General features: G+C 48.6%; 2 protein-coding genes across 4 annotated transcripts in view; both read right to left on the bottom strand.

Annotated features, from left to right (window-relative positions):
* Positions 1-1,122: 1,122 nt before the first annotated feature.
* The window catches only part of CLPB (ClpB family mitochondrial disaggregase), a 142,588-nt gene continuing 117,066 nt past the window's right edge, over positions 1,123-26,644 (bottom strand). For all 3 annotated transcript variants that reach the window (XM_059133529.1, XM_059133534.1, XM_059133541.1), the window contains 9 exons: positions 17,600-17,677; positions 16,335-16,390; positions 11,602-11,646; positions 11,065-11,226; positions 5,356-5,512; positions 4,842-4,915; positions 4,580-4,699; positions 4,253-4,357; positions 1,123-3,882 (listed from right to left, as the gene is read on the bottom strand). In XM_059133529.1, the coding sequence (XP_058989512.1) occupies positions 3,634-3,882; positions 4,253-4,357; positions 4,580-4,699; positions 4,842-4,915; positions 5,356-5,512; positions 11,065-11,226; positions 11,602-11,646; positions 16,335-16,390; positions 17,600-17,677 (1,046 nt within the window). In that variant the 3' untranslated portion in view covers positions 1,123-3,633. The remainder of the gene's footprint in view (positions 3,883-4,252; positions 4,358-4,579; positions 4,700-4,841; positions 4,916-5,355; positions 5,513-11,064; positions 11,227-11,601; positions 11,647-16,334; positions 16,391-17,599; positions 17,678-26,644) is intronic.
* LOC131807861 (large ribosomal subunit protein eL22-like) lies at positions 6,177-11,027 on the bottom strand. The gene has a single exon (XM_059133565.1). It carries the CDS (start codon positions 8,822-8,824, stop codon positions 8,438-8,440), a length of 387 nt encoding a protein of 128 aa, XP_058989548.1. The 5' UTR covers positions 8,825-11,027; the 3' UTR covers positions 6,177-8,437.

The raw sequence follows: 26,644 nt of genomic DNA, 5'->3' as shown, positions 1-26,644 counted from the left end.
TATGTGATTTCTCATTCCTAATCTTGTACTTTTCCCCCTCTTTTCTACATATCAGGCTGAGGCTTATGGCTTAGGTGTGTTTTTTTCCCCTAAATCTTTTTGGTTTTTTTTTTGATGGGGGGGGCGACAGGGGGAGAGGGACAGAGAAGAATCTTAAGCAGGCTCCGTGCCCAGCATGGAGCCCAACATGGGGCTCAATCTCACAACACTGAGATCATGACCTGAGCCAAAATCAAGAGCTGGATGCTTAACCAACTGAACCACCCAGGTGCCCCTTCCCTAAATTTCTAAAACAATCACTACGCATCTCTGAGTTTTTCTTTTTGAATAACAAAGGTGTTACATTTTTCATTTTCAAGCCCTGTCTCATGCATTCCAGGATACTCAATACGGGTTCTGGGTCTTTGCCCTGTTTGCTCAAGGTCCAATGCTGGCAGATCCTACTGGCTGGCCACAAGAACATGACGAATGAATGCGTGCTCAGTGGATAAATGATACTGTCCTGTCCTGGGACTCACTGTGAAGATCTGCGCTTGCTGCAGGGCCCACCCAACCATCCGAATACCTGGAACATCTGTCATTGTGTCACATCCTGTGAGCAAGCCAGTGAGCTGGACAACTGAGTGTTTGCCCTCTGGGTGCTTACCGTGCTTTCTAGTAACAAAGACAGACAGGTAATGCAAGGGAGCTGAATTTTGCCCAGTATGTTATGGAGGCTAAAGCTAGGGGCCAACATCACTTAGGAGGTGTAGTTGAGAATCTGTAGAAGTAATACTTAAGTTCCTCAAAATCTGAGGGTTTTCCCTATCTCCTACTCTCCTCTCTGGAAGGTGGCCATTGGGTTTTCTAATACAAAAGTTATCTGGTCTTGAGTTAAATGCCGGGTGCTCCTAGCCACAGCTGACTGAACGAAAGACCAACAACCAGGCATAAGAACTTTATCTAATAGGAATGTTCCATATATGATGGTCACTGACTGATTGCATTAGAACCTTTAAGGAAAATCTGAACACCAAACAGAGTGAAAGGGGAAGAAAAGGAGATGGCAGCAGAAGAGAAAAAGAACAGTAAAGTATAACAACAGCAGTCACAAATCCTATGGTATTCGATTGGAACTGTAGGTATTAGTGCGAACTCATGATTTTTAATAACATACATACAGCTATAACAATTAATTCAGATGTGTGTGTTAACATGAATACACCTATTTCCTAGCTCTGTATGCCCAAAGGGCCTAGAAGTAATGACACTCCAGTAGTAATGAATACACCTAGTGTCCGTTCTTGAGGGCAAGGAATCAGGAGCTATCTGGGAAAACAGCTGATGCAGGGCTGGAACAGGAAAAATATGAGTGAGCTTGGAACATCTTATGGTGCTAGAGAGAAAGAAGGGCTAAAAAATGATGGGGGCAATACCACAACAATACAGAAGCCAACCTGAAAGAATTCTCAATGGCTAAAACTGGGCCAGTATGAGCAACAAATAAACTACTGAAGTATGAGGTTATAACCTACAGAATAAGACAAATATCCATTAGTTTATACTGATATAAATAAATTGTTGAAATAAATACATGGGAGAAAAGAGGGAGCTCTCGCCTATAGCAGAATACCAATTAATAAGTACAGATAAAATAAGTAAACAGAAAGTCAACATTAGGCCAACACAACATTAATTCTTGTAAGCAAAAAACACTGATGGATGCTAAAATTAGCAGGCAAAAGTTTAAGGATAAGTAAAGTTTTTACACAGCTTCAAAGTACCTCCTCACAAGATTCTTATTAATTTTAAAGGGGGGATTAGTTATTTTACAGTAGAGAAACCTGACCCACACCACCAGAGTCACGTGATCCAAGTTAATATCACTCCTTGCTAGAAGGCACTAGAAGGGCACATCATCACTTCTGGGGTAGCTCTGCCAAAACTGCAGACCCTCAATCTAATCATGTGAAAACAGAGGACAAACCCAAATTGAGGAGCATCCTATAAAATAACTGGTCTGGATATTTCAGAAGTGTCAAGGTCATGAAAGGCAAAGAAAGATAGAGGAACTACCAAGGGCTGAAGGAGACAAAGGAAACACGACAACAAAATATAACACGGGATCCTGGATTGGACCCTGGACCAGAAAAAGGACACCAGTGGGAAAAATGGCAAAATCTGAATGTCTACCGATTAATTAGTACAGTGTCAATGTTAATGTCCTGCTTTTAATAATTATACTATAATTTTGTAAGATGTTAGTATTAGGAGAAATGAGGTGAAGGATATATGAAAATGACTATTTTTGCAACTTTTTGTAAGTCTAAAATGATTTCAAAACAAGTAGTAGTAGTAGTAAAAAGAACAGCAGTCACTGAGGTAGGGAGCAGCAGACAGCTCCTTGACATACTGGACGGTGATTGCTGGAGCATCTGCTGGAGCCCATGTCCTGACTTCTGACTGCCTCCTACCCACCACATGCTCATGGCATTCTTCCATCACCGAAGGGACTTTAATTCCTGTCTCTATTTTCTGCTTCCTGAAAGAGAGTAGCTAACACCAAGGGAGGGATCCAAAACCGTCCTGCAGGTGATGGCGTGGTCATCAATGATGGCTAGTATCGATGGTGCCCAAAGATGCACCAGGCCTCGCTGTGTCCTAAGCCAGGGTTGACACGTGCCTGGTTTATGGTATGCCCTTGGGGGATGGTGGGTGCGCAGACCCTCTGCTTAGTGACTAACATGCAGACTGCATGGGCGAGTGGTTTATTCCAGGCTAACTCAGCTGGGACAGCAGTATAGACAGAGCTGATGCAGACTCCTTGGCCACCTGGGCACAGCCTGATTTCATTATCACTCTTCCTACAGTTCCCCGATGTCTGTGTTGGTCTCCTGAAGGAGGCCCCATAGAGCTGAGCTTGCTTGGTCATTTGGTACTGTTGCCCAGTCCCGGAGCAAAGCAGGGTAGTGACCCACTCAGCCTTCCTCCTAGAGGTGCCTTACACTGGCTTGGTTCCAAAGCTGGAGAAACATGGTCTGGCCTGACACCAGAATGTGCAATGAGTAGGAACAGCTACCATAAGGCAGTGGAGTGGGGAAGAGTTCTATGGGTCCCTTCTCCTTGGAATTCTAGGGTATGGAAAGGAGGTAGCTACAGTCTACACTGCACAATCTCTGCCTGGGCCTCTGCACTCTTTTTCCACAATCTGTGCAGACATTCTGGGCACTCAGTTGCATGAAGGCCAGCAGAGGGTGGCAGGTCACAGCCTGGTACCTGTCTTTGCCCAGGCAGATCTGTTCTTAGCTGCCAAACTTCTGAGCTTTCTGTGATCATGATAAAGTTCCAGAGACTATAGGCCATGGGGATCATGCTGAAGGATAAAGATAAGGGGCCTCCTCCTCCTCCCTGCCTTGAAGGGGGCGGGGAGGCAGTTCCTCTATTGGAGACCTGTTATCAAGTTTTTGGGCCCATAACAAAGGATCCAAGGGAGGGCAAAATCCCTATCTTTGACTTTGAGGTTGAGGAGGGGTCTACTAGGGATAAACAGGTATCAGGCTGGGTGGAGAGGAGGGTAAGATAGGTCAGTTGCCATGCCACAGCCGAGGGGCCTTTATTGGATGTTGAGGGCATGTAAAGGCAGGTAGGTAGAAGCTAGAGGTTGTGGCACACCTTCTCAGGGTGTAGTGGTGCCCGAATGTCCAGTTTGCGGGTCTTACTGTCCTTGTCAATGATCTCTAGCCGCAGCTTGGGTGGGCGCTTCTCAGCCTGGGGGGAGGGCAGCTCGGGGCTCTTGAGCAGCTGTTTGTCTGAGTCCTCCACAGTGATGCGCAGAGTGCAGCCGCCCGGCAGCAGGTCCTGCTCATAGGCAGCTGCCAGCTGGTTCACCACACGGCGTTCGACCTGCAGGTGATGGGCAGAGGTCAGCACTGCTAATGCCTGTGGCCTGTAGCCCAGGCTCTTTCACTTACTACTACTAGGGCAAGTCAGAAACCTGAGCTTCAGCTTCCCCCTCTGCAAAGTGGAGCTAACAACACACAGCTTGCAGGACTAGGCTAAGAACTCAACAACGCCAGTTTCTGAAGTTCCCAACTTGTTCCTCATTCCTGGCTGGGGTTCACATGGCTTATCCTCCAGGACCGGGGTTTTACTTGATCATCTTCTGGTTTGGGTTTTGAAGGGGCATCTGCTCTAGGTATGGGGCTATTCCAGGCTGAGAACCCAGGGTGGGAGGTATGGAGGTGCCTTACTTCTCTCAGGCTCCTGCGCTTACCTCATGCTTGATGGAGCGAGCACCATAGTGCACATTGTAGCCGTCAACCAACACATCTGCCACCTCACGGTCCCAGAGCAGCGTGATGTTGTGCCTTTGCTTGGCCTGAGATAGGTCAGATAAGAGCATGCCTGCTTGTGGCCCAGTGCTTTCCATCTCTCACCACTCTGGCCTGAGGCCTGGGACTGTGAGTGACTGTATCCCCCAGGGCCACTGGCCCATACCAACGTGCTCCATGCCCCTAGGGGGGTCGCTTCCAACCCAATGTTCCCTGATTTCCAAAGGGCAGATGACCCAACCCCACCCATGGGCAGTTCCTGCTCTTACTCTCTTGGCCCAGAAGTTCAGTTCCTTGTTGACAAGTTGGATGAGCTCCGAGTGGCAGAAGGGGAGGAAGTAGACAATCTCGTTGATTCTTCCAAGAAACTCATCCCTCCGAAAGTGAGCCTGCAGGGCCAGGTTAGGGGTAGGTGAGCTCTGTGACCCAGAAGGGGTAAAGGGAAATACTGGACCCTGTTGGGGAAGACTTAGGATGGCTAAGGGGATCTTCCCACTGGAGACTCTAGTAGGAAGGAGAAAGACCTCTTACTTTCAGGATAGGGCGTATCACATTCTCCTTGAAGTTCTTTGAGATGGTTATCTTGTCATTAATCTGGACATCCCCTGTGGAAAAAGAATCATAAACTGCCTACTCCCCAGATTTAGGGAGCTCTTGCTCCCATTTACAAAAACAGCTCTGGTCCTGCCCCTGATGGGTCTGTGTGATCCTGGTCAGGGTCTCAGGCTCTTTAGGCCTCAGCCTGGTCTCCACTTGAAAGAGAGGACTGGACTGGGCACTTCCTGAGGCCCCTCCAGTTCTATGTGCTACAAATACAAAGCAAGGGGTTCCTTAGTGTAGGAGTTGTGTGAGGGAGGGAAGGAGGGGGACAAGAGTCAGGACCAAGACTTGAGTTCTGACTTGGAAGAAGGGTTGGAAGGTTCATTTGCAAATAGAAAGGCGACAGATGTGGCCTCCTGGATGATCTCATCCTTGCCCCCAGGAGATGTGCTGGTGGTCTGGGTACTTGCCCACCTGCCCAGACGGCTCAGGCTGTGTGCCATACCAAGGTTTTCCGCGATACGGTTACGGCTCATCTCCAAAGCTTCCTGTCTCAGCTGCAGTGCATGCTGTGCGATCTCGTCGCTGGCCACATTGGAGGTCATGATGAAGATGGCGTCCTTACAGTCAATGGTCTTCCCTTTTCCATCTGTCAGCCGGCCCTGGGAAAGAACAGTGACTGCACAGTCAGGAAGTGCTAAGCTTAGGCACCTCTTCCAGGAGGTCTCTTCAGAACCCCAAGCTGCTCACTCCTGCTGGTTCTCACTGTCCTGGGCTACAACCATTCCACCTGCTGATACTGTCTCCAATCAAGACTGAAGCTCTCTTTCTCATCCATCAGGTCCCCTGATTCATCTCTGGCACCCCAAAAGTTAGCTCGATTAAACATGCATCCATGCAATACACTTTTTTAGAGGCCTAATCTGGGCCGGGCTCTATATTGGGCACTGGGGCCTCACTGAACCTTTGACATGTTTCTTGTTAAAAAAAAGAAAAAAGACACTCAAGAAACCAGCAATGACAATTCAGTGAGTTAAGTATTATAATGGGGAAGCCCAGTGAGTTAAGTAGTATAAGGAGTCATGTAGGAGCTCAGAGGAGGGTATTTTATGTGGCCGTTGTGAAGACTAATATGGTCATGTTGGTGAAAAATCCTTGGTTAGCCAAGTTGTGCAAATGCTCTGAACTGTTATTAGCCAGCAGACATGTAATATACTATTATATTATACTATACTAATATACTATTTGTAATAGTAATATACCTATTTGTTGGTATTTGTTGTATTAAAATGAATGAGACGAATGAAACAGGTATAATCTCTACAACTTAAAGCCATCCTTTGGCCTGGCAGAGAGGGACAGAAAATAAGGCTCCTCCTTTAACCAATGTGGGATGAGGCCTTGGAATCTTTAGCTCTTTCTAGAAAGGACACAGATGAAAGAAACCATCTGTACTAGAGACAGATGCACTGAGGAAAGAGAAGAGACAGAATGACAGAAGTATAGCTATCTGGGGCCACAGAGTTCAAGGGCAAGAAGCTCCCACCAACTCAGCAAATAATGCTGTATCACTGTACCACAGTACTTTACAGTTATTTATGATGCAAGTAGCAGTCAGGGCCTCGGTGAGTGGAACCTCTGGGGGAATAACAGTGGACACCGGCAGGGCACTTCTTGCACCATAGGTGCTATGCTTTGTGTTCTCTGTACCCCACTGCACTCTCCCACCAAGCACAGGACCTGACAGGCCAGAGAACACGGCCCTGGCGACACGTCACTGACCCCAACCTGTCGGCTCTTGCCTGCCCTGGCCTCAGGTGGTAGGTAGTCCTCCAAGCATTTCCCTTTCCCTGGTGGTATGGACCTCACTCAGGCTCAGTCCTTGCTTCTAAAGCCAAAGCAGTGGCAGACCAGCCCTGGCCTTCAGAAGCAAAAAAGGAAGGATGTGCATTAACTCAGTACCTAATCCACGCTGGGCATGGTACCTGCTTTTTAGCCTTGCTTTACACTGGCCCTTGGCATAGGCTTCTTAGATTTATTTGTTCAATTTGAGAGAGAGTGCAAGTGGATGTTCTTGAGCTGTTGCCACTGGCTTCCCTGATCATGAGTAACAGAGCAACAGATCCACCAAGGGCAATTCTAGTTCTAGGGACCTGGTCACGGTATGTGTGTGTGCATGTGTGTTTGTGTGTCTGTGTGATGTGTCCAAATGTATGCATAAGGCACTTGGCAGAGCTCATCCCCGAGGATGGAGTACACACACTGCTATACTGACCAGAACAGTAACCAGTGGCAATTTCATCCTAGGATCAAAGTCCTGCTTTTTTTTTTTTTTCCTAAACTGGGACGGGGATGGGTCTTAGGTGGGTCAGGGTAGCAGACATGGTGTATGAAGACCCAAAGGGTGATTTTCACAGTGTATGTGTCTCTTCCTCCTCCTCAGAGACTTTGGCAATAAGGACTGCCAAAGAGTCCTCTCTAAAAAGGGAGCTGTCACTGTCCCATCCCAGCAATGACTGGGTGTGAATGCTACCCCAGGGTTATAGGGGCTGTTTTCCCACTGTTTCTGTCCTTGAGGGAGGAGCAGAAGCAGGCTCTGCAGGGGCAGTGTCCTCCTGAGACTTCTGCCCTGCATGGCAGGCTCTGGGGTCATTAGTTCCACTTGGTGTTTTGCTGAGAGCATCAGGGCTCCTGACCAGACTTGGGAGAACTGAGCTGGGCGGGAATGAGGGGCTTCCTTCACGCCCCCAGACTGGAGCAGGAGCCCTTACAACTCCCAGCACTTGCCACTTATCCTAGTACAGCACGTATGAAGGTGGGGTGAAATGCTTTTTGCTATTAGTCTTCCCAACTCTTTCATGAACACCGAGGCAGACCATGTATTGTGTGTCCCATCCACCCTACACTGAACCACATTCCCTCTCTGACTTTCCTGATAGGTCACAGACTCTGTTATTAGCCCTCCCTTCTATGCATACCATATACCCCCTAGCTGAGAGAGCTCATCCTTTCCTGGGGCTTCTCTTACTCTACCTGTGCTGACATTCCTCAATCTCTGCTTCCAGTCCAGATCTGTCCTATGCTCTAGACTTCTCCAACTGATGACCGGCCTCTTGGGCACCTCCACCTGGTCGTCCCTCAAGTATCTCATTTTTAGCAATTTCAAACCTCAACTCCTCATCTTCCTCGCCTATCTGCTGCTTGTCCTCACGGGTTCCCTGCCTCAGCTGAAGGCAGCAGTAGCTGTCCAGCCACCCAGGCCAGAGTCCTGGAGTTGACCACCCCTGGCTCCTCTGTCTCCCCTCACATTCAATCCCTGAGTCCTGCACAGTCGGCCTTCTGGGAGTTCTGGCCAGCCCACTTCCCTGCTTCAGAGCAGGCATCCCCACATCTAGCCTGGATGCTTCACCAGCCTCCTCGCTGCTCCTCCTCTTCTTTCCGGTCCATTCTATCACAGTTACCAATAGGATCTTTATAAAGTGAGAATGTGTTCTTACTTAAAGCTTTTAAAGGCTCCTTTTTTTTTTTTTTTTGTGATTCCTAGATTTTATTTAAAAATTATACTAAATATCCCAAACACAGGACTTCTAATCCTCGTCGTCCTCCTCCTCCTCGTCCTGGTTGATCTGGAAGTAGCATAGCTCGTAGCTCTCCTTGCTGTTGGCCACCACATGCAGCCAGTCACGGAGGTTATTCTTCTTCAAGCACTTTTTGGTCAGATATTTCAAATACCTTTTGGAAAAAGGCACCTCGGAAGTTACAGTAATCTTGCTTTTGCTCCTTTCAATGGTTACCACCCCTCCACCGAGATTTCCAGCTTTTCCATTCACTTTGATTCTCTCCTGAAGAAACTTCTCAAAATTGGCCGCATCCATGATTCCATCTTCTACAGGGTGGGTGCAATCAAGGGTAAACTTCAGAACTTGCTTCTTTTTTTTGCCCCCCTTCGCCACCAGCTTTTTCACGGGCACCATGGTGGCTGCGGAGGCAGAAAGAGAGGTGGGCAGACTACCTTAAAGGCTCCTTTCAATCTAAAATCCACATTCCTTCGCCTGGGACCATAATTGGTCCCTGCCAACGTTACCCACTCACCTCTACTGTTCTGCTCTCACTTTCATTTTGCAGTCTAGTGGTGCTGAGCAGCTAGAGTTTCCTGGACAGACCAGGATGCCTCATGCCCCTGTGCTTCTGCTTAATAGGTGTCCGCTGTCAGCCCTTCTCCACTGTTCACCTAGAACCTCCTTAGTTATCCTGGAAGGTATGCTGAATTACTGTTGAATTAAGTTACTCAGCAGAGCATTTCCCTTGACTCTGTGGGCTCTGGGAGTGGCTGGAGTGAGTAAGACAAGATCCTTGTCCACAAGACGCCTATAAGCATAAATCTAAGTAATCTTGAATGGCAGCTTTGGTCAATGGAGCCAAGGGCATAAACTTCAGAGATGGTAGTAGGCTGCCAGAGGCCACAGGAAGGAATTATTATCAACTCCCAGAAAGTAGTCAGTGGAGAAACAGCAGGGGAGGGGTACAGGGCTTACATATGGAGGTGGTAACAACCTGGAGGCAGCACTTGTTGCATCTCAGTCAGTAGCTGCCTCCCCTCTTCTGGGCCAAGAAGGCCATCAGAGGTAACTCTACAGAGATGTCAGAAGCTGCAGTGCCCATGCTCTCTGAGCTGGGCCCTCCCTTCCCGTGAAGGCTTCCCTGCAGATCTACCTCTCTCTTCTGACCCTGACTGAATGGTAGTTATTACTGAAGCTGCAGGCTCTCAACTGGACTACCTGGGCTCCCATCCTGGACTCCCTCTTGCCAGCTGCATGCCCATAGGCCAATCACTTCTCTCACTTTACTTCAGTAATTACAGAGGCAATAATAATAACCACCTTCACAGGGATGGTGGGAGGACTAGATGAATTGATATAAGTAAATGTTTTAGAACAGTGTTTGGCACATAAAGTAAAAAATATCAACTATTATTATGTCTCCTTTCTAACCATCTACTATGCAGGGAGCTCCTAGAGACCAGGACTGGGCCTGGTCCATAGCTGTGTACTTGAATCCCATCAAGAGAATGGAACGAGGTGGGAGGTCTCAGAGCACAGGTATGAGTAACTGAATATGTAACCTTGGAAGCACCGGCCTCCATTCCTCAGCGGCTGGTCGGGGGACAGGGTAGACCTGGGGAGCTAGGAAGATAGCAGTAAAACTGGGGCAGGGACAAGGATGCTGGGCCAGGTTGGGAAGGTGATGGGCAGCTGTGAGTATATCTGGATCTGGGTCTTCCTGGCTTGGCACCTGGTGTGCTATTTGGTCCAGAAGTCCCTTCCTGCCTTTTGAGTACACTTGCAACATGGGAAGCAAAACACATTCCTGTTGTCCCCGGGCTATAGGGGGCTAAGTGGAAAGGCAGGCTGGACTCCCTCTGGACACGTGTTGGCTAATATAGAAGAGAAGCCTCATGCCCAGTTCCACAGGGCCCCTAAAGGAGGTCAACCCTTCCTATGTTCGTAAGTCTCTCTTCTCTGCTTGAGGTTAAGGAGTGGTACAGAGAGGGAGAACTGAGACTCCAGAATCAAACGTATCTGTGGCCCAAACATGGTTCCTCCGCACAGTGGCTCCATGCCATAGGCACGACATTTATAACCTCTCTGAACCTTAGTTTCTTCTGTAAAAAGAGTTTCTACTCTGCCTGCTGTTATGATGGTTAGCAATAACATCTTTAGCCTAGTACACAGAATATGCTGAAAGAAAAGAGAGTTTTTCTCATTTAGAGCTCACCCCACCAGTAGGAGGCTGTCTAGTTTGTGACAAGCCTGAAAAGGGCTTGTGACAAGAAAAGGGCTCCATGAGCCAGGAAGTTCTTGGAGATTATCTTGGATTCAGCCTGTTTGTCACATGAGGCCCCTGATGCTTAGAGATGGAGAAGAGTTGAAACTAAAACTTCAGGTCTGTCCTGGCACTTCCACTCTAGAAGGCAGCCTGGGTAGCCACAGAATTTCAATTCTTGGGTAGTGCTGGTTTATCCTAAAGTGCCCAGCATGGGCCCTGGTCCAGAAAGGGGGCAAAGCCACATCTGCTAGGTGACTGAATGTACACATGTGGAAGTGGCAAATGAAGGAAGGGTCAGACAGGCCTCTGGGTCCTTGATTCTTATTGTTCATAGGTCCCCATGCCCCGAAGTGACCCCTACTCCATCCCAGCCCAAAGTGACTTTCACCTCGTCAAACAGCTGCAGCATGATGGTGAGCACATCTGGATGGGCCTTGTCCACCTCATCGAAGAGCACCACAGCATTGGGACACTGCTTCAGCTTCTTGGTCAGCTGGCCGCCCTCCTCGTGGCCAATGTAGCCTGGTGGGGACCCGATAAACTTGGCTACCTGGAGGAAGGAAGGAAACACACTGGAAAGGTCTTACTATACCTTTAGTTTCTGATGTGGACATGCACAGGAAAATGGCTTCATTCATTATTAACACTGCCTATCTCAATAAGGACAGTCAGACTTTCTTCTGGGGTAGTAGGAATCCTGCCACAATAAAAGAGTCTACAGATCTTCTCTAGGTTTCTTTTTCAGAGCAAGTCCTATGCAAAACAGATCGGTGACCCTCTTGCACATATATGCTCCCAAAGGATGAATCCCAATGCTGCTGGAGTTATCTCAGGTCCAAATGACAAGTCCCAACAAAATACCCACGCAGAGTGATGTTGATTCACAGGCCCTCCATACCATACTTCAGCGAGGACTCTCACTTACCTCATGCCGCTCTTGGAACTCAGACATGTCCAGCCTGATGAAGCCCTGTGTGGAAACAAGCAGGAGTCCATTTGGAGTCAGGAAGTTAGAGGGAGAGGGTTAAGGAGGAGAGCATCTCAAATATCCCCTAGGCTTTCAGTCCACACCAGTGCAAGATCTTCTATCCCATTCTATTTTTTTGGCTCCTTGCCTCCTTTTCTCTCCACTCCTCTCCCCCATGATTCCCTCATTCCCTACCTTAATAAACCCAAGTCATGTCCCGGCCTTTCTAAATCTGGCTCAGAATGTCTCTTTTTAGGCTTCTACTGGTCTTATTACCACATCAGCCATCCCATATTTCCTGAGGGCATTCTGTGTGTGCTAAAGCTACAGCAGCGAACAAGTCTTGGTCTCCATCCTTGAGAAGAAGCCGTCAAGTGGGGCAGGTAGACATGGGTAGAGTCAGCTACAGTCTGTGTGGGCCATGTGGAGAAGGAAGGGTGCAGCAAGTACCCAGCCAGCTCCATGGTGCCCTCAACGTTGCAGCTTTTGTGGGCACATGCCTCTTTGTTTTATATCACTTCTCTTTTGTGCTAAGAAATCTTTTAATTTATTTACATTTCTTCATTTCACTTAAAAGCTATACATAAGGCAGCTTGTAGCCCATCCCTCTCCACCACTGGGCCTAGGAGTGATCTGCTGGGAACTGGCCCTCTGGGGTGAGGTTCAACCACGATTAGCCCCAGGGAAAGGGTATGTGTATGTGTATGCGGTGGGAAGTTCGCAAGTTAACGCAGGCAGCGTTCACTCTTTTTCATGATGAATTTAGGGACTTATAGTTACACGTGCCCTGTCCCTCCACCTGAACCAGGGTTCCCCAGGCTCCTTTCCCACTGGCACACGTTTCCACCTCAGAAAGAGCACTCACTGAATACACTTCGTCCAACAGCTGAGGATGACAGGGCACCAAGACCCTAGAGGGAGGTAGCTATCTACATCTGATATCTAGGCCACATGCTGCTGGTCAGAACTGTAGTTTTTCTCGCATCCTGTCACTCTGTACCCACAGTACAGGGCAGCAGAAGTGCTCTGGCAGGGACATGGCTTCCAGTCCTAGGTTGGCCACTGTCTCTGTGGCGCTGGGCATGCTGCCTCTTCTTTTGGAGCTGTAGTTCCTTTCTGTGGAACACAGGCTCCTGTTTCCTCTCCCTGCCTCACCAAGGGCCTGAGAGCACCTAATCCAAGAGATAGATAAGGGTTTGGAGAACTATTAAGGCTACATGGAGGTGATCACTGCTCTTAGAGAACATGGGACATCAGCCAGCAAGCATTTCCAGAGGGTCCTAGGTAGCTTAGCCAAGGCTTGCAGAAGAAGGGGAGGATGGACATGAGGAAGCTCAAGTGCTTCCCAGAGGGAGCAATGCACTGAAAGCCATGAGATGGGTTCCTAATGGTAACAGTTGACAGTTCTGGATGCTTCTTTAAGTGCCTGGCAATGATCTAAACAAACTCAGGGCTCAGAACATGTACAAGTCTATGAGCTAAATATTATTATCATTTCTACCCTCCAGATGAGAAAACTGAGTCACAGATTAAAGTAACATGCCCAAGGTCAATCAGGTATGACAATTTAGCTCCAAGTCTGTGCTCTTAGCCACTAAACTCTACTGCCTCATATTTCCTGCTCTGTCAATCAGCGCTTGGCAGTCTTCATTTCTAAGTTCTGAGCTTTGTGCCTGGATGTCAAATGTCCCAGGATACCAGAAGTAAACACTCTAATGATCACTTAGGTCAAGTGTTGTGGGTTCTTGTCCTACTTCTACTGATTTGCTGAGTAACTCCGAACAAGTTTCCGGGTTGATTTGCTTGCCTGAAATATTTTTGGTTTCACATGGTCTTAGCTTAGGGTTATCTAGAAGTGAGGCAACAATTATGATAGTAATATCCAATATATACCAATCACTTACTATGTGCTAATGGTGTTTAGCTGTTTACATGGTCTCATTTAACCTTCATAATAATCCAATGAGATAGGCGCCATAACTGAACCCATTTTACAGATGAGAAAAAAGATGGGAACACAGATCCCAGCCAACTCCGGAACAGTTGAGAGTTGGTATTTGAAGCCAGGCAGGGGACTCAGACCTTTGTCACAGTGCCATGCTAACTGCCATCTTCCGGGCACTACTATCCTACCTCAGAAGACCACAGAGCCCCTAAGCACTAGGGTGCTTTTGCAAGGATTTTTAACTAATAATGGAAGCTAACAAAATTGCTCAAATTTGGGACAAAGAGCAGAAGTTAATGAGAGAAAAAAATAAGCCAAAGATCTGAAAAAGAAATTATACAAATGTCCAAACAAGACCTTGTGAGGCAGCCAGGTCTAGAGGCATTCGTAACTTTTTAAAAATGAGGCCACTAAGGATCAGAAAGCCAGAACTTAAAACCAAGTCGAGTGTCCAGCTAGTGTACATGTCACTGAGCCGGCCCTACTGCCCAGGTCCTCTCCAGCTCCTGTGACATGGCCCTTCCTGTATATCTTTCCTTGGGTCCTGCTGTCATCAGGTATAGTCCAGGACTCTCAGGTTTTGAAGGCAGGTTTCATGCCTGCCTATTACATGGCCAGAAAATGCCTGTGCTAAACACAGACTCTGAATGGAGTTGGTACAAGAGGGTTTTATAGAGGCACCACCTAGGATTTAAATATTAAATACACAGACGGTTGTACTGGGTTTCCCATGCCTCACATCTCCCTATTTGACACAAGACTGACAAGTTTACAATCTAGCTGCCTACTACAACTAGGAACAGTGGCACTGAAAGGAGAGTTGAGAGACTTGGATTCTGATTTTATCTCTTCCCCTTGCAACTGACACTGGACAGGCCCCTACATGCTATAGGGTCTGGGCCTTCCCATCCGAAAAGTGGCTCTAATTCAGCATCTATGTTATCTTCCTCATGGGGTTGAACAAGAGGTCGATGGGGTGGTACCGTGGAAAATATGAGGTGATGAATAAACATGAGATCAGGGCTCAGGCACTGATTAGTGTGCTAGAGCCTGAGCTCACTGTGACTCAGTATCTCGCTTTGGGGAGGGGTCAAGCAACCTGCCTAAGGCCAGTAGAAAGAAGAACTGGAGCCTGTGCTGAGGCATGGGCGGCTCCAGGGACACTCCTTGAGTGCCCAGCCCACCGCCTCTGAGGGATGATGGTATACTGTAGGACACTATCCCCATGCTTTCAGAAGTCCCTGCCCTGGTGTCAGTCGGCCCCTCGTTCAGATGCGCTGACTGAAAACGACCTGCATCATCAGTCTCTTAGCAAGCCCATCTCCTTTCTACACCAGCAAGTCAGCCGATGCTTCCCTTCTTCTTCCACTGTGTATGAAGACATATTAAGACAGCTTGGATAAGGAGATTATAATTTGTAATTAAATATTAACCTTTCTGACAGTATTAAAATTAAACCACTCAGAATTCTTCATCCCTAATCAGGTGGTTCCTGCCCGTAACTGTATCTTCCCTAATAGTCTTGCTAGTTTATGGCTCTTTCCAGAGTGCTAATTGTTTCAATCGCTGCCAACCTGATGAATTGTCTTAAAAATGCTATTTCAGTTGCAGCATGCTAATATGCTGTTCTTGCTTACTGCCTGTCAGGAAGGTCTGCTCTGGGCTTGGTTGAGGCAGAGCACAGCTACGGGCAGAGCCAGGGAGGCTTCGGAGCCTTTAGCCAGTTATTAGGCAGAAGGGGCCGGGGATGTTGCCATGGCTGCCAGGCCCTCAGGGAGGAGGCAAAGGGGCAGTGAGGCCAGAAGCAGGACGGAAGGTGGCTAGGACTCTGCTGTTAGTGCAATTTTGGCTGACAGCGGCCTGAGCAATTTCTCAATGCCTCAGCTGGGGAGGCCTTCCACAGAAATTAGGCAAGGGCATCTGGGGTCACAGGCAACCTCAGGTGGTAAGCAGGGGTACCTTAGCCTCCACACCGGAAGGCTGGGAGAAGAATGTCGGGCTTTAGTTGAAATGTTTCTGCAATCTCCAAGGATGGCTCTGACATCTCTCTCTGCAGGAAAACGTTTCCATTCAGCCTACAAAGTCAAACTAAGAAGGCCTTGAGGGCCCGAGTCTGAAAAAATATAGGGACAGTCTTCTCTTTCGGCGAGGTCCAAAGGCTCTGAAGTCATGGGGAAAAGGGTCTATGACCACCCCACAGCTTAGGGCTGTGGGAAATGTTTAAAAGTTCATATACAATGGAGAGAAGCAATATGGTTGTCTTCTCATTCCAACTTGTTTTCTTCTATAGGCCCAAGACTCTCTCTAGCATGGCCTTGATGTACTAGAGAGTAATAATATCTTTCTAAACCTATTTCCCTCTCTAGCCCGAGTTCCTCAGAGCAGGGAGTATGTCCTAAATGCTGAGTTATCAGGATCTATACAATACCTGGCCAGAGCAGATGCCTGAAAATGCATTGATGAATCTCATTGGGTTCTCCTAAATGTCCTAGCAGTCAGGTAAGGCAAGGATTATTTTTACTGTTTCACAGATGAATAAACTGAGATACGAGGAGGTTGGATAACTTACCCAAATTCCTGGAACAACTGGTGGCCAAGTTGGGGTCAGACTGAGGCCTGCTTTCTGGGCCAGGGTCCATCTTTTTGATTCACTATTGCCAGATTCAGGGAGCTTAGAATTTTGGGGGCTAGCAGTAGTGGTGAGGTCTCCATGGCATGCACATCAGGCCGACATCCCAGCCCTTACCTTTTTGGCATCTTTGTGCATGTATTTGGCTGTCTGCTTGGCCAGCTCTGTCTTTCCTAATAAGAAGGAAGGGAGAGGTGTTGGGTTAGGATTAAATGACTTGTCTTTTGGAATGAAAGAATATTAGAAATGGATGGACATTGGAAATAATGTTTTATGGATGGGCTCATGGAGGGTTGGTGACTCTCCCAGTCACTGGAGGGATAATTAAAGGTGGAGTTGGAATCAGAATCAAAGTATATACTGCATCTTGATTTTTCTGTGGATAGAGATTGAGACTTTTTTTCTACAGCAGCATCCTAAGAATGGGGGGTGGACTTTTATAATCTAGAGCCAATTTGTCCTTTGAAGCCCAATGCAAACCTTGCCTCTGACACAGGAGCACTCTGATTCCTGGTCACTGTACTAAATCTCTTTAGACACTCACAGTCTTGCCATTCAGCCAGGACCCAGAGCTAAAGGCTGAACTGAGGCTGGGGGGCAGTGAGGGGTGGGGAGGATAAAGACTACTTCTTCTTGGCCTCATAGTCTTTCTTTGTAACATAAAGAAGAAATGACAATACCAAGTGGTGGCTCTGAAGGGCCTTTTGGTATGATGGCCAAATCTTCAGAACTCACTGCCTAGCAAAGGAAATCAAGTTCTACAGTATCATGGTGAGGTGGGGGAGTGCTAGGTCCTTGAAGATGCTAAGAGGGAAAGAAGAGACAACAAATGCATGAAAACTTGCCATCAGGACAATGATGGGAGGAGGTGGTACAGGTGGGGGGGCTCTGTGAGGGTGGAGAGTGAAGATGTGAGAATACCTCAGATAATCCAGCCCAACTGGCCAGAAAAATACCCAACCCATTTGACTAAAACCAATTTTGCAATGCACCCCACACTGTGTTGGCCACATCAAGGGCTTTCTTTAGCTTCCTAGAAGGTCATGCCCCAAGCTGTACTAAATAAGGTTGGTGTGCTGGGCAGTGGAGGTGGTTTAACTGTTCCCAAAGGGCAGTGCTGGGGATGCAGAGTGGCCGGACCAGGGCTATCAGACCCCAAAAGGCCAGGTGACTTAGGCCCTACACCACAGCTTCGAGTGAGAGGGACGTGATTCCAGCTGTTCCTAACCTAATGTGACAGATGATCCTCTTGCTGACTCTGTAATTTGGAGGTGGTATTTTCAGAGCTGGAGTTGTACAGAAGTGGACTGTGTGACTCTGGCCCATAGCAGCTAGGGTTCCCCCAGCTCTCCTCCCCCACTTTCCAATCTGCTCTCAGTTACCTATTCCAGATGATCCCAAAAAGAGGAAGACCAGAGGGTGTTCTTCGTCGTACCAGCCATTCTCCTTCCTCCGGATTGCTAGGGCCAAACACACAAGATTTGGGGGGGGGGGGAGGGAGGCAGATAAATCAATGACACAAAAGGCAGGATAATTATCACTAAGTATACAATATGTTTTACTGCTCTGCGCCCACTCAAAGTCCTCACTACCATTAGTGCTGCCTAATCTGATTAGCTGGCAAGGCCCCTAGAGACACCTAATCAGGTTAGCATGGATTTGGAAAGCTGCCCAGAGCAGATTTCGGATAAAGTTTTCCAGGATGAGCACTCAGCGTTGCCAGGGAAACTGAAAGGCGGGTGGACGGTGAATGGAGGGGTAGGGGGCTGGTGAAGGAGAATTCGAGAGGAACTTTAGCTCTTAGATGGCTGGTTACCCATCTACTCACCACTGATGAGAGACTGAGCCTGCCTCCTAGGCAAATGGAAGAGACAGAAGCCCATGACAGGCCCTGAGGGATCCGGGGTGTGAGCTCTGGACTCTTCCCCATTTGGGGAAACCAAGATCTAGTCTGCTGTTTAAGAGTATAGCCAAATGTACTTTCTGGAATCCAGTCAAGGGTAGTGTAGAGCTCAGGGCACAGACGGGTGAGCCACTTGGTTAGCATTGCCATTAACCATGGCCTCCAGTGAGGAGCAGTGGCTGGGGAGTGAGACAGACATGTACTAGGTTCCCTAAAGAGTTCAGCTCTGCTCGAGACAGAGCTGACCACTCCTCTTCAGGAGGAAGTATATAACCAAGGGCTGTGCATTCAAGGTGAGGAAATTAAGTGTCTAACGACAGAGTGGAAGAATCGGGCTCCGAGGCATCACTCAAGTGGAAAAGCAGGGGGAGGAAGGAGGCAGAACCACTAGAAGAAAAACCATTTACTGAACATGCTATCTGCTGCACACAACTGGAAAAACTGTCAACAGTTTTTATTACCTGAGACCCACACAAACACCCTGAGAGCAAAAGTCTTATTTTCAATTCTATTCTACTAAACAGGAAACTGAGGCAAGAGATAAAGAGACTTGCCCCAGTCATACAACTAGTAGATTACTAGTTGAGAGTAGAGTCTCTTCTCTCTCTAAACATTTCTTCTTTTTGCTCATATAGGGTTGCTTTAAACATGAATGGGAACATGGCAGTCAGAGGCAAGAAGGGGATAGAGCACTGTGTAATGTCAGGCTGGTCTGGTTCTCAAGTGTCAGGGGGAGATTAACAAAGGGATATATGCCAGAAGACAAGACCTGGAAAACAAGTCAACTGAGAAAGAGCTGATGGTCTTGGGGGGAAGTATTGGCTAGTCCTAAGGTACAAAGATCATAAATGCTATACTGTGTGCTATGATCTATATGGCTGGGTTCCAGAGAAGTAGCTGCGGAGGTCAGGAAAGGCTTTTTGGAAGAAGTGGGACTGATGAAGGATTGTGGAGGCTGGGAAGGATCTGGAGAGCCAAAAGTGGCCAGCATGACACAAATGGGGAGACAGGAATGAACATGAGTATTTGTGAGTGGGGTCAGATTATGGTCTCAAATACCTGCCTTTGTGGCCTTTCTTACCTCAAACTCATATGCTGCTACCTGAAGACCTTTCCAGTTCTGGCCTCAGCAGAAACAGATGGAAGTGCAACCTCTTGGGAGACATCCCCTGAGAATCCCGAGAGGGGCTTAAGAAAATACTCCCTTGGGCAAAGTTCCAGACCATCTTTACACTGGCTGACCCAGTCCTATGGAAGGCTTGGCTCTCAGAGGAACCCACCAGCTTCACAGGTACCTGAAGGCTGGGGATGATGAGGGGTACTCCAACCCTGGCTGAGATGGGAGTCCCCAATGCCCCTGAGAGAAACAAGAAGTGGGACTGTGCATGGCGTTTTTGGGGAGGCAGAGATATAAATGGCTAAGGCTAGACTTCTGTGGACACGATGTGTAGGTGTGTATTGGGGCAGGGGTGAGAGAGGGACATCTGAAAGGAGTCATATTCTTCCAAAAGTTGGGTAAACTAAGAATGTAGGTTGGAAAGAAGCTGAGCATGAACTGGGTTCAGGCTTCATAGGGTATCTGGGGGAGGCAGAAGTGGCCAGGCATCACCCAGACAGGTGGCCTGGGGGAAGTGTATTTCCCCAGGTGTCAGGTACCTGAGGTTCTGATCCTGATCTCTCTTTCAAAAAAGCTTCCCAGCTACTGTGAGCTACACACTGCTGGGCTATGCAGTTCAAAAACACCACGGAGAAGGAGGAATTGGATTATGCCTGTGGCCATCTTTCCCCCTTCTTTTCTAATAATGCACCTGGGAGAGAGCCCTTTATAATGCCAGGCAGACTCCACTGCACAGCTGTCCCTGGCCAATTCTGCCAGACCCGGGGCACGAGTCTGGGGTGGGCTTGATCTGGCCCCCTGTGAAACAGGCGAAATGCCAACCATTAAACAATTACAACTCTGGATATTTCTAATAATATCTGAAGAGAAAAACGACCAAGCAGATGGAGTCCGACAGAATGAAAAATGGAAGCAGCTAGGAAGGACTGAGGAAGGCGGGCCCCCAGGGTGTGTGGCTGGCAGGGCGGCTGATGACCACGGCTGGGAGCCCTGAGGGTTCTGTCAGGCTGGGGCAGAGACTCTGAAGGGCTGCTGGAGACGTGGCCATAGGTGCTGATGTTCTCTCCATGGACCAGCAAATGCAACAACTTCTTCTGCCAGCACTTTTCAGTCTATCAAAAACTTCCATAGACATAACTTCATTTGAGCCTCATTATGAATCTACAAAGCAGGCAGGGCAGAGAATTTTATCCCCCCCTTTTATTAAGTTTATTTTTTAGTAATCTCAACACCCAACGTGGGTCTTGAACTCATGATGCTGAGATCAAGACCTGTGTGCTCTTCGGATTGAGCCAGCCATGTGTTCCTTGATTCCCTTCTTATAGATGAGGAAATATGTGCAGAGAAGTTAGATAACCTGCTCACGGTTATATAGGTAAATAAATGAAGGCCCTGGGCTTTACCCACAGTTCTGGCTAACTCTCGAGCCTGAACTCATGCTTCAGGAGTTTCAAGAAAGGAGTCAGCCTTCCTGGCCACAGCACCTCCTCACAACTGAGCCTCAGCCAGAAAACTTGTCTTTCTGTAGCCTTCCAGTCTGGCTACAGATACATGGCCTCAGGAGCCCCTGTACTCCAACTGTCTCCTGACCACAGCTCTCTGGGTTTGAGATGGTATCAGGGTCTCCTGAGCAGGCAGCTCAGCCCCTTCCTTGGCCCGTCCCATCTCTGCAAGCTTGCACAGGCCTGGCTGCCCCTCCACAGACTGGGCCAGCACCAGTGCCTCCTTTCTATGTTCTTCCCCTTAGGAGAATGCCTTCTCCTGGCTGTGCCTACCACTACGGGACCACCTTCAAACTCACAGGCAGCGAACTTCTTGATTAACTCCATGACCCCACCTCTACTGCATTAACTCCCGGGGTCTGGGAGTTGAGCATCTACTCAGTAGGTTGAGCATCTGCCTTCGGCTTGGGTCTTGATCTCAGGGTCCTGGGATGGAGTCCCATGTCGGATTCCCTGCTCAGTGGGGGTCTGTCCCTCCCCTTGGCTTTTGCTCTCTCTCTCTCTCAAATTGAATGAATAAAATCTTAAAACAAAAACAAAACCAAAACCTCCTGGGGTCTTTATTCTCTGGCCCATGTCACCTACAGGGTATTACAGTAGACAGGGTAGGAGTTACAGGATCAAATGTAGAGTCCTGGCTCTGCCACTTTCCAGCTGAGTGGCTTTGAATAAAATATGGATTCCTGTAGAGCCTTGGTTTCTTTAGTTTTAAAATAGGAATAGTCAGACACACACCAAGCCACACACATGTAGATGAAATGAGTCCAGGGTTATGAAGGCACTCTGCATAAGCAGGATAATCAGGAAAGTACAAACCACAGTAGTCCCAGTAGCAGTGGCAGCTGTAGTGGTATGGGACAGATATCTCTTTCATCCTCGTGCTAGTCCTGAGCAGTAGGTACTAGTTCCATTTGACATAGAAGACTAGGGCTCAGTGAGGGGCAGTGCAAGGGGTTTCATTCACCGGTGCCTTTGTGTTCTGGAGGGTGTGCCCAGGCATGCCCATAGGGTGTAATCTATGGCAGCAGGTGCTAGGAGCTCCATTTCCTGAGGAACCCTTGGGACTAGCCCAGAGGTGGTATAATGCTCGCTGATTGAATCAATTAATTGTTGGTTTTTCTGGGATCACAAGGAGGAAACAACAAATACTTCGATTTCCATTTCACAGAGAAGAAAAGGGAGGCCTGGATCTGAGTCTCTTAATGCTTCCAGTGGTCACTATGACCCATAGTGAAGAAGGCTTCCTCTCTCTTCTTAACCCCTCTCCAGGGAGCCTTCTCCTTCGGAGCCAGGTGCTGTGCTAATGTAAGGTCTGTGCCATTTAAGTGAGCGCTGCTGTGCAAACTGTGGCTTCCAAATGGGATGGGAGCCCCGGGAGAGGTGTGGGAAGAGCCATTCGTGTCCGACTGACATCCTTGCCAGGACGATGGGGGGGTACTGCCAGGCAGTGTGGGCATGATGGGACATTCCAGACAGAAAGACCCACCATATGCAAATCCAAAGCAAGAGGAGACACCTGTCTCTTCCTTCTCCCATCCCAGGCCGCTACCTCCATCCAGCTCCACATTCTGAGGCTATCTGCGACGGCCAACTCCTCCTTCTTGAAAAGTTCTAGTGATCTAGTGTGAGAGGTGTTTTTTAACCTAACCTGGAACATGTCTGTACCATACTTGTGGCAGTTCAGGGGAACCAGTCCTTCAGAGGAATTCTTGTGGCTGAGTCACCTGAACATCTTTAGCAATCTCCTGTCTATAGCTTGTAGGTTCGGGGAGCACAGCTCAAGAAGTGCTTGCTGGCAAAATGGGTACTGACTGGGGCCTTAGGTTGGGAGGATGAGAGAAGAGTTCTCTTCTTAGTCTCTAAGGATTAGTGTTTCTGAAGGCTTACTATTGCTACTGAGTGGTTAACATGATTAACATAAAAAACGCAAATAGCTTTTGCTGAACATCCCCACCCCAGGGGTGTGTGTGTGTGTGTGTGTGTGCACACTTCGTAGGAATCACTGGAAGGAAGAGTGCCACCCTTCCAGAAAGAGGCTGGGTTGAGAATCTGTCGAAGAGAGGCTGAATGTCAAGATGGGCTCAGGCTTCACGCACTTGAGTTCAGCAATATTTACAGACCTGTGTGCCTAACCCCAGGGAAATGCTGAAAGAAGGTAGTTCCTGACCTTTGGAGAGAGACATTCAAAAAGATGTCCTGTGGTAGGTACAGTGATAAAAGGTGTCCACGGAAAGCCCCAAGAATGGGCCCTGTGTCCTGGAGGAGGGCTAAGAAAGGCTTTCTGGAAAAGGCCTGGGTCCTGAGTTTCTCGACAGGCCAGGGAAGGGCCAGGGTGGTCTGCACAACAAGAACATCTGAAGTGGTATGAGGTGGAATGGGACTGCACGCAGTTTTCAAAATTAATCACAATCACACCATGACTCAGGAATGGCCTGGACTTATTTCTCAGCTCAGAAATAGGACTCTAAGGGGGGTGGCCCAGAAAGGTGCAGGGCTTAGGCAATTACAGTTTTAGATGGTCAAAAAGGGAAGCAAAGCACAAGATAGCCCACTGTGTGCCACATGGCTGATGCTGAGATTCTGAATTCAGCCAGAGCTGGGTACGAAGATCAGTTGTGATGGCAGAGCTTCCTGAGGGAATTCATGGGCTTCAGAGTCAAGTGGGAGCAGGTGCAATGGGTGTTGGTGATAAGCCCCTGGTTAGAGGGAGCGTCAGGGAAGCTTCCAGGTGGGCAGCCTAACCCAGAGTAGGACTGGGGAATGGCCTATCCACAAGGGTCAAAGGTCAAGTAGTGTGTGAGCTGTTATTAACTATTTCAATACACTCGTGCTCCTAGTATGCTTGTGAGCTACTAGAGGGCAGGCTTACAGCTAGCTGCTCCTCTTTCCTCAGAGCAAAGAGATGGACAAGAGGCCCAACCAAATTGCTCCAGCGAACTGCACTACACATCTACTTCAAGCAGAGTGTTGTGCCAGGAACTGGAAAAACAAAATGATTCGGTCATGGTCTCTGCTCTCGGGAGTCTACAATCTATTGCTCCTGGACTGAGTTAGGTTAAGTAAAAACCAGCCAGAGTGTGGGAGATGGGCAGGGCAGGGGTACAGTTGGGAAAGGACCAGAAAAATTGGAATTCCAAGCAGAGGGTGGCAGGGCAGCGTCAAACACAAGCAAATCAACACAGCATGTCCACTGTGGTAGCGGTCAGGTGTACACTCGCTCAGGGAAGGAAGATGGGGTGGCAGCAGCAGGAGTGGGCCTTGTATAATGGGCCATGGCACCAAGAGCCACTCAAAGATTTTGAACGGGGCAATCTTCATATTTTACAAAACTCACTCCAGTTGGGGAGGAGGTGTGATTACAGGGGAAGGAAAGGAGATAGGGAGACCAGGGAGGAGGCCACTACATGGTTCAAATGGGAGATTCTGAGGTCCTGAGCAAGGGCAGTGGTATTAGGAAAGGAGGGGAGAGGCCAAATTTGAGACCCATTTAAGAAGCAGAATGCTAGGACCTAATATGTGATGGGCTATAAGGGGTGAGGGAGAGGGAGAAGCTAAGGAATTGTCCAAGTTTTTATTGAGGAGACCAGTGAATGCCAATGCCTTTACTGAGACAGAGGAGAGGTGGGCCCGTCAGAGAAGGGGGTGGAGTCTAGCCCTGCATGTGCTAATGAGACAGCTGGTTGCTTTTCTGAGGAGAATGGTGGGCACAGAGGCTCTGAGCTCCCAGGAGGTTGGTCCAATGGGCTAGGCATCCTCCCCCTCCCATGACTAGGAGTAACTCTGGATTCTGAAAGGAGAGACTCACTTTCAGTGCCAAGGCTCTGGCCTGTGGTATGTAGGCTAGCCTTGCTTTGGCTCCAGTGACCCTAGAAGACCAGAGAGGCCATGGGGTCCTAAGTTAAGGGGTTGGTACTTTATCTCCTCCATTTGTAAGGCGGTAACTGCGCGCCAGCCTTGCTAGAAGCCCTGCAGCTGGGGATCACACTGATAAATTCACTGTATTACTTTGCACAAATCAATATCCCAGCACTTACCAGGGGTTGATGTGACCGAAATTGGTTTCAGCCAATTCGTGTGGGTAATAAATGGCCATTTATCAAATCAATTCATTCTGCGGCACTTCTCTGGCTGCCCATCCTCATGGTACCCCTGGGGTGCCAGACTCCACCCAGCCAGTCCCTAGCACATAGCTGATGCTGCCTAGAGGATCTATAGAGACCCGGCCTACCCCTGTGGATCCGCCTCTCTCTCCTGCACCTGCTTTAGTCTGGAGACGTTGGGCCACTGGCTGCTGCTTGCCCACCACAGATTCTGACCCAGAGAGTACCTCATGCTTCACCTGGTAAGGGAATATTACCTGATCACCATCAGTGTGATCACCAGCCACAGGCCTCTCAGTTGGTGGGCATACAGTTACTACCATACAAATGGAGGAGAGATGCCAACCGCACAGCTCAGGCCCCAATACCTGTTTGTCTTTTCTAGGGTCCCTGAGAGAGCAGGGTCAACCTACCTAATACAGGACAAGGCATAGGGCCTTCCTGATATGAGGCAGAGCTGGGGTAACAAAATGGAGCTCTGAGTAGAGGGAAGCTCTCAGGGCAGACATTCCGACAGCTCCTCTGAGGTGGGCAGCTGGATCATTCACTCCTGCTCTGGGCCAACGACAAGGAAGACAAGGTGGGTGGTACTTTAGAGGTCAGTGTAGGATCAGAGGAAGAGGCCAGCCTGGGGCTGGGACTACGGATCAGTCCTGGCGTGAAGGAAACAACTGTGGGCCTGATCTAAAGAACATGCCCAACCCTGGATGATAGACATCCTGAGGACAGAAACTAGAAAGAGCACGTGCTGTATTGTGAGACAGTCGTGTACTTGGTTCCCCAGCTCAAAGTTGAGGAAACTGATGCTCAGAAAGGACGAGTGAGTAGCCCGAGTTGCATGGCTGATAAATGGCAGGGCTGCTATCGGACCCAGTTTGGTCTAATGCTCTCCATTCAACATCCTCCTCTCCGCTCCCTCCAACTTCTGGGAGCTTTACATCTTATGGGCTTGAGGAGCCAGGGAGAGGCAGGAGGTCACAGACACAGCCTGCTGGTAAAGGACTGTGTAAGAAGCAGAGGGAAGACACTACGATAGCAGTGGCAGTGCTAGCCCCTGTGGACAGGAAACTCCAACAGGAGGTGCTTTCTGAGCTCTCTGCCCAGGTAATCTCTCTCCCATGAGCAACTCCTCTCTTCAACCCCCAAGGGCTCCCAGGGTCTCTTCTCCCTCCACTTCAGCCACAGCCTTGGCAAAGAAGTAGGGGGTTGCCACCTGCAAGGCAGAGGCTGAGAGTGGATGTATTCAGACACAAAAGGGTAGCCTGGTGTGGTTTGGGTAGTGTACTGGCACCTGTGTGTTCAGAAAAGCTTTCCTCAGCTCCTATGTGTGGCTGCAGACAGCCTTCTGACCTCTAGCTGGTGAGGCAGCTCTAGTCTGTGGGCTCCTTTTATCTGCTGCTGAGGTCAGGCTCCTGATGAAGGGTTCATGACCACTGCATGAGTCTCAATGATGTTTGAGGAGGATGGAGATCAGGCTGGGCTCGCTGTGTCGCAGGGGTGGCTGCCTTCATTTTTCAATTACTACTCTAATTGGTGTCTTAGGGCTGAAATGCCGCTCCAGGATGTCCCAGAGGAACACCACAGTACAGCCTGATGTCTTCTTTTATCAGTGAGCCTCTATTAGGTGCTGTTTTTGGCAGTACCGGACCGCATCTGGTGGGACCAAATAACTTGGGAGAGAAGGGGTAAGCAACACAAATGGTACCAAGACACTGTAGGGCAGAGGTTTTTAAACTTAAGCTGAGCATCACAATTACCTGCAGGGCCTGTTATAACACAGACTACTGGGCCCTACCCCACAGTTT

This window comes from Mustela lutreola, chromosome 1 (assembly GCF_030435805.1).
Source record: "Mustela lutreola isolate mMusLut2 chromosome 1, mMusLut2.pri, whole genome shotgun sequence".
NCBI classification, from domain to species: domain Eukaryota; kingdom Metazoa; phylum Chordata; class Mammalia; order Carnivora; family Mustelidae; genus Mustela; species Mustela lutreola.
The sequence above is the reverse complement of the archived record's forward strand: the minus strand, read 5'-3'. Positions and strand labels throughout refer to the sequence as shown.

Coding starts and splice junctions, on each gene's coding strand:
- LOC131807861 (XM_059133565.1), bottom strand. CDS start 8,824: ATGGTGCCCGTGAAAAAGCTGGTGGCGAAGGGGGGCAAAAAAAAGAAG.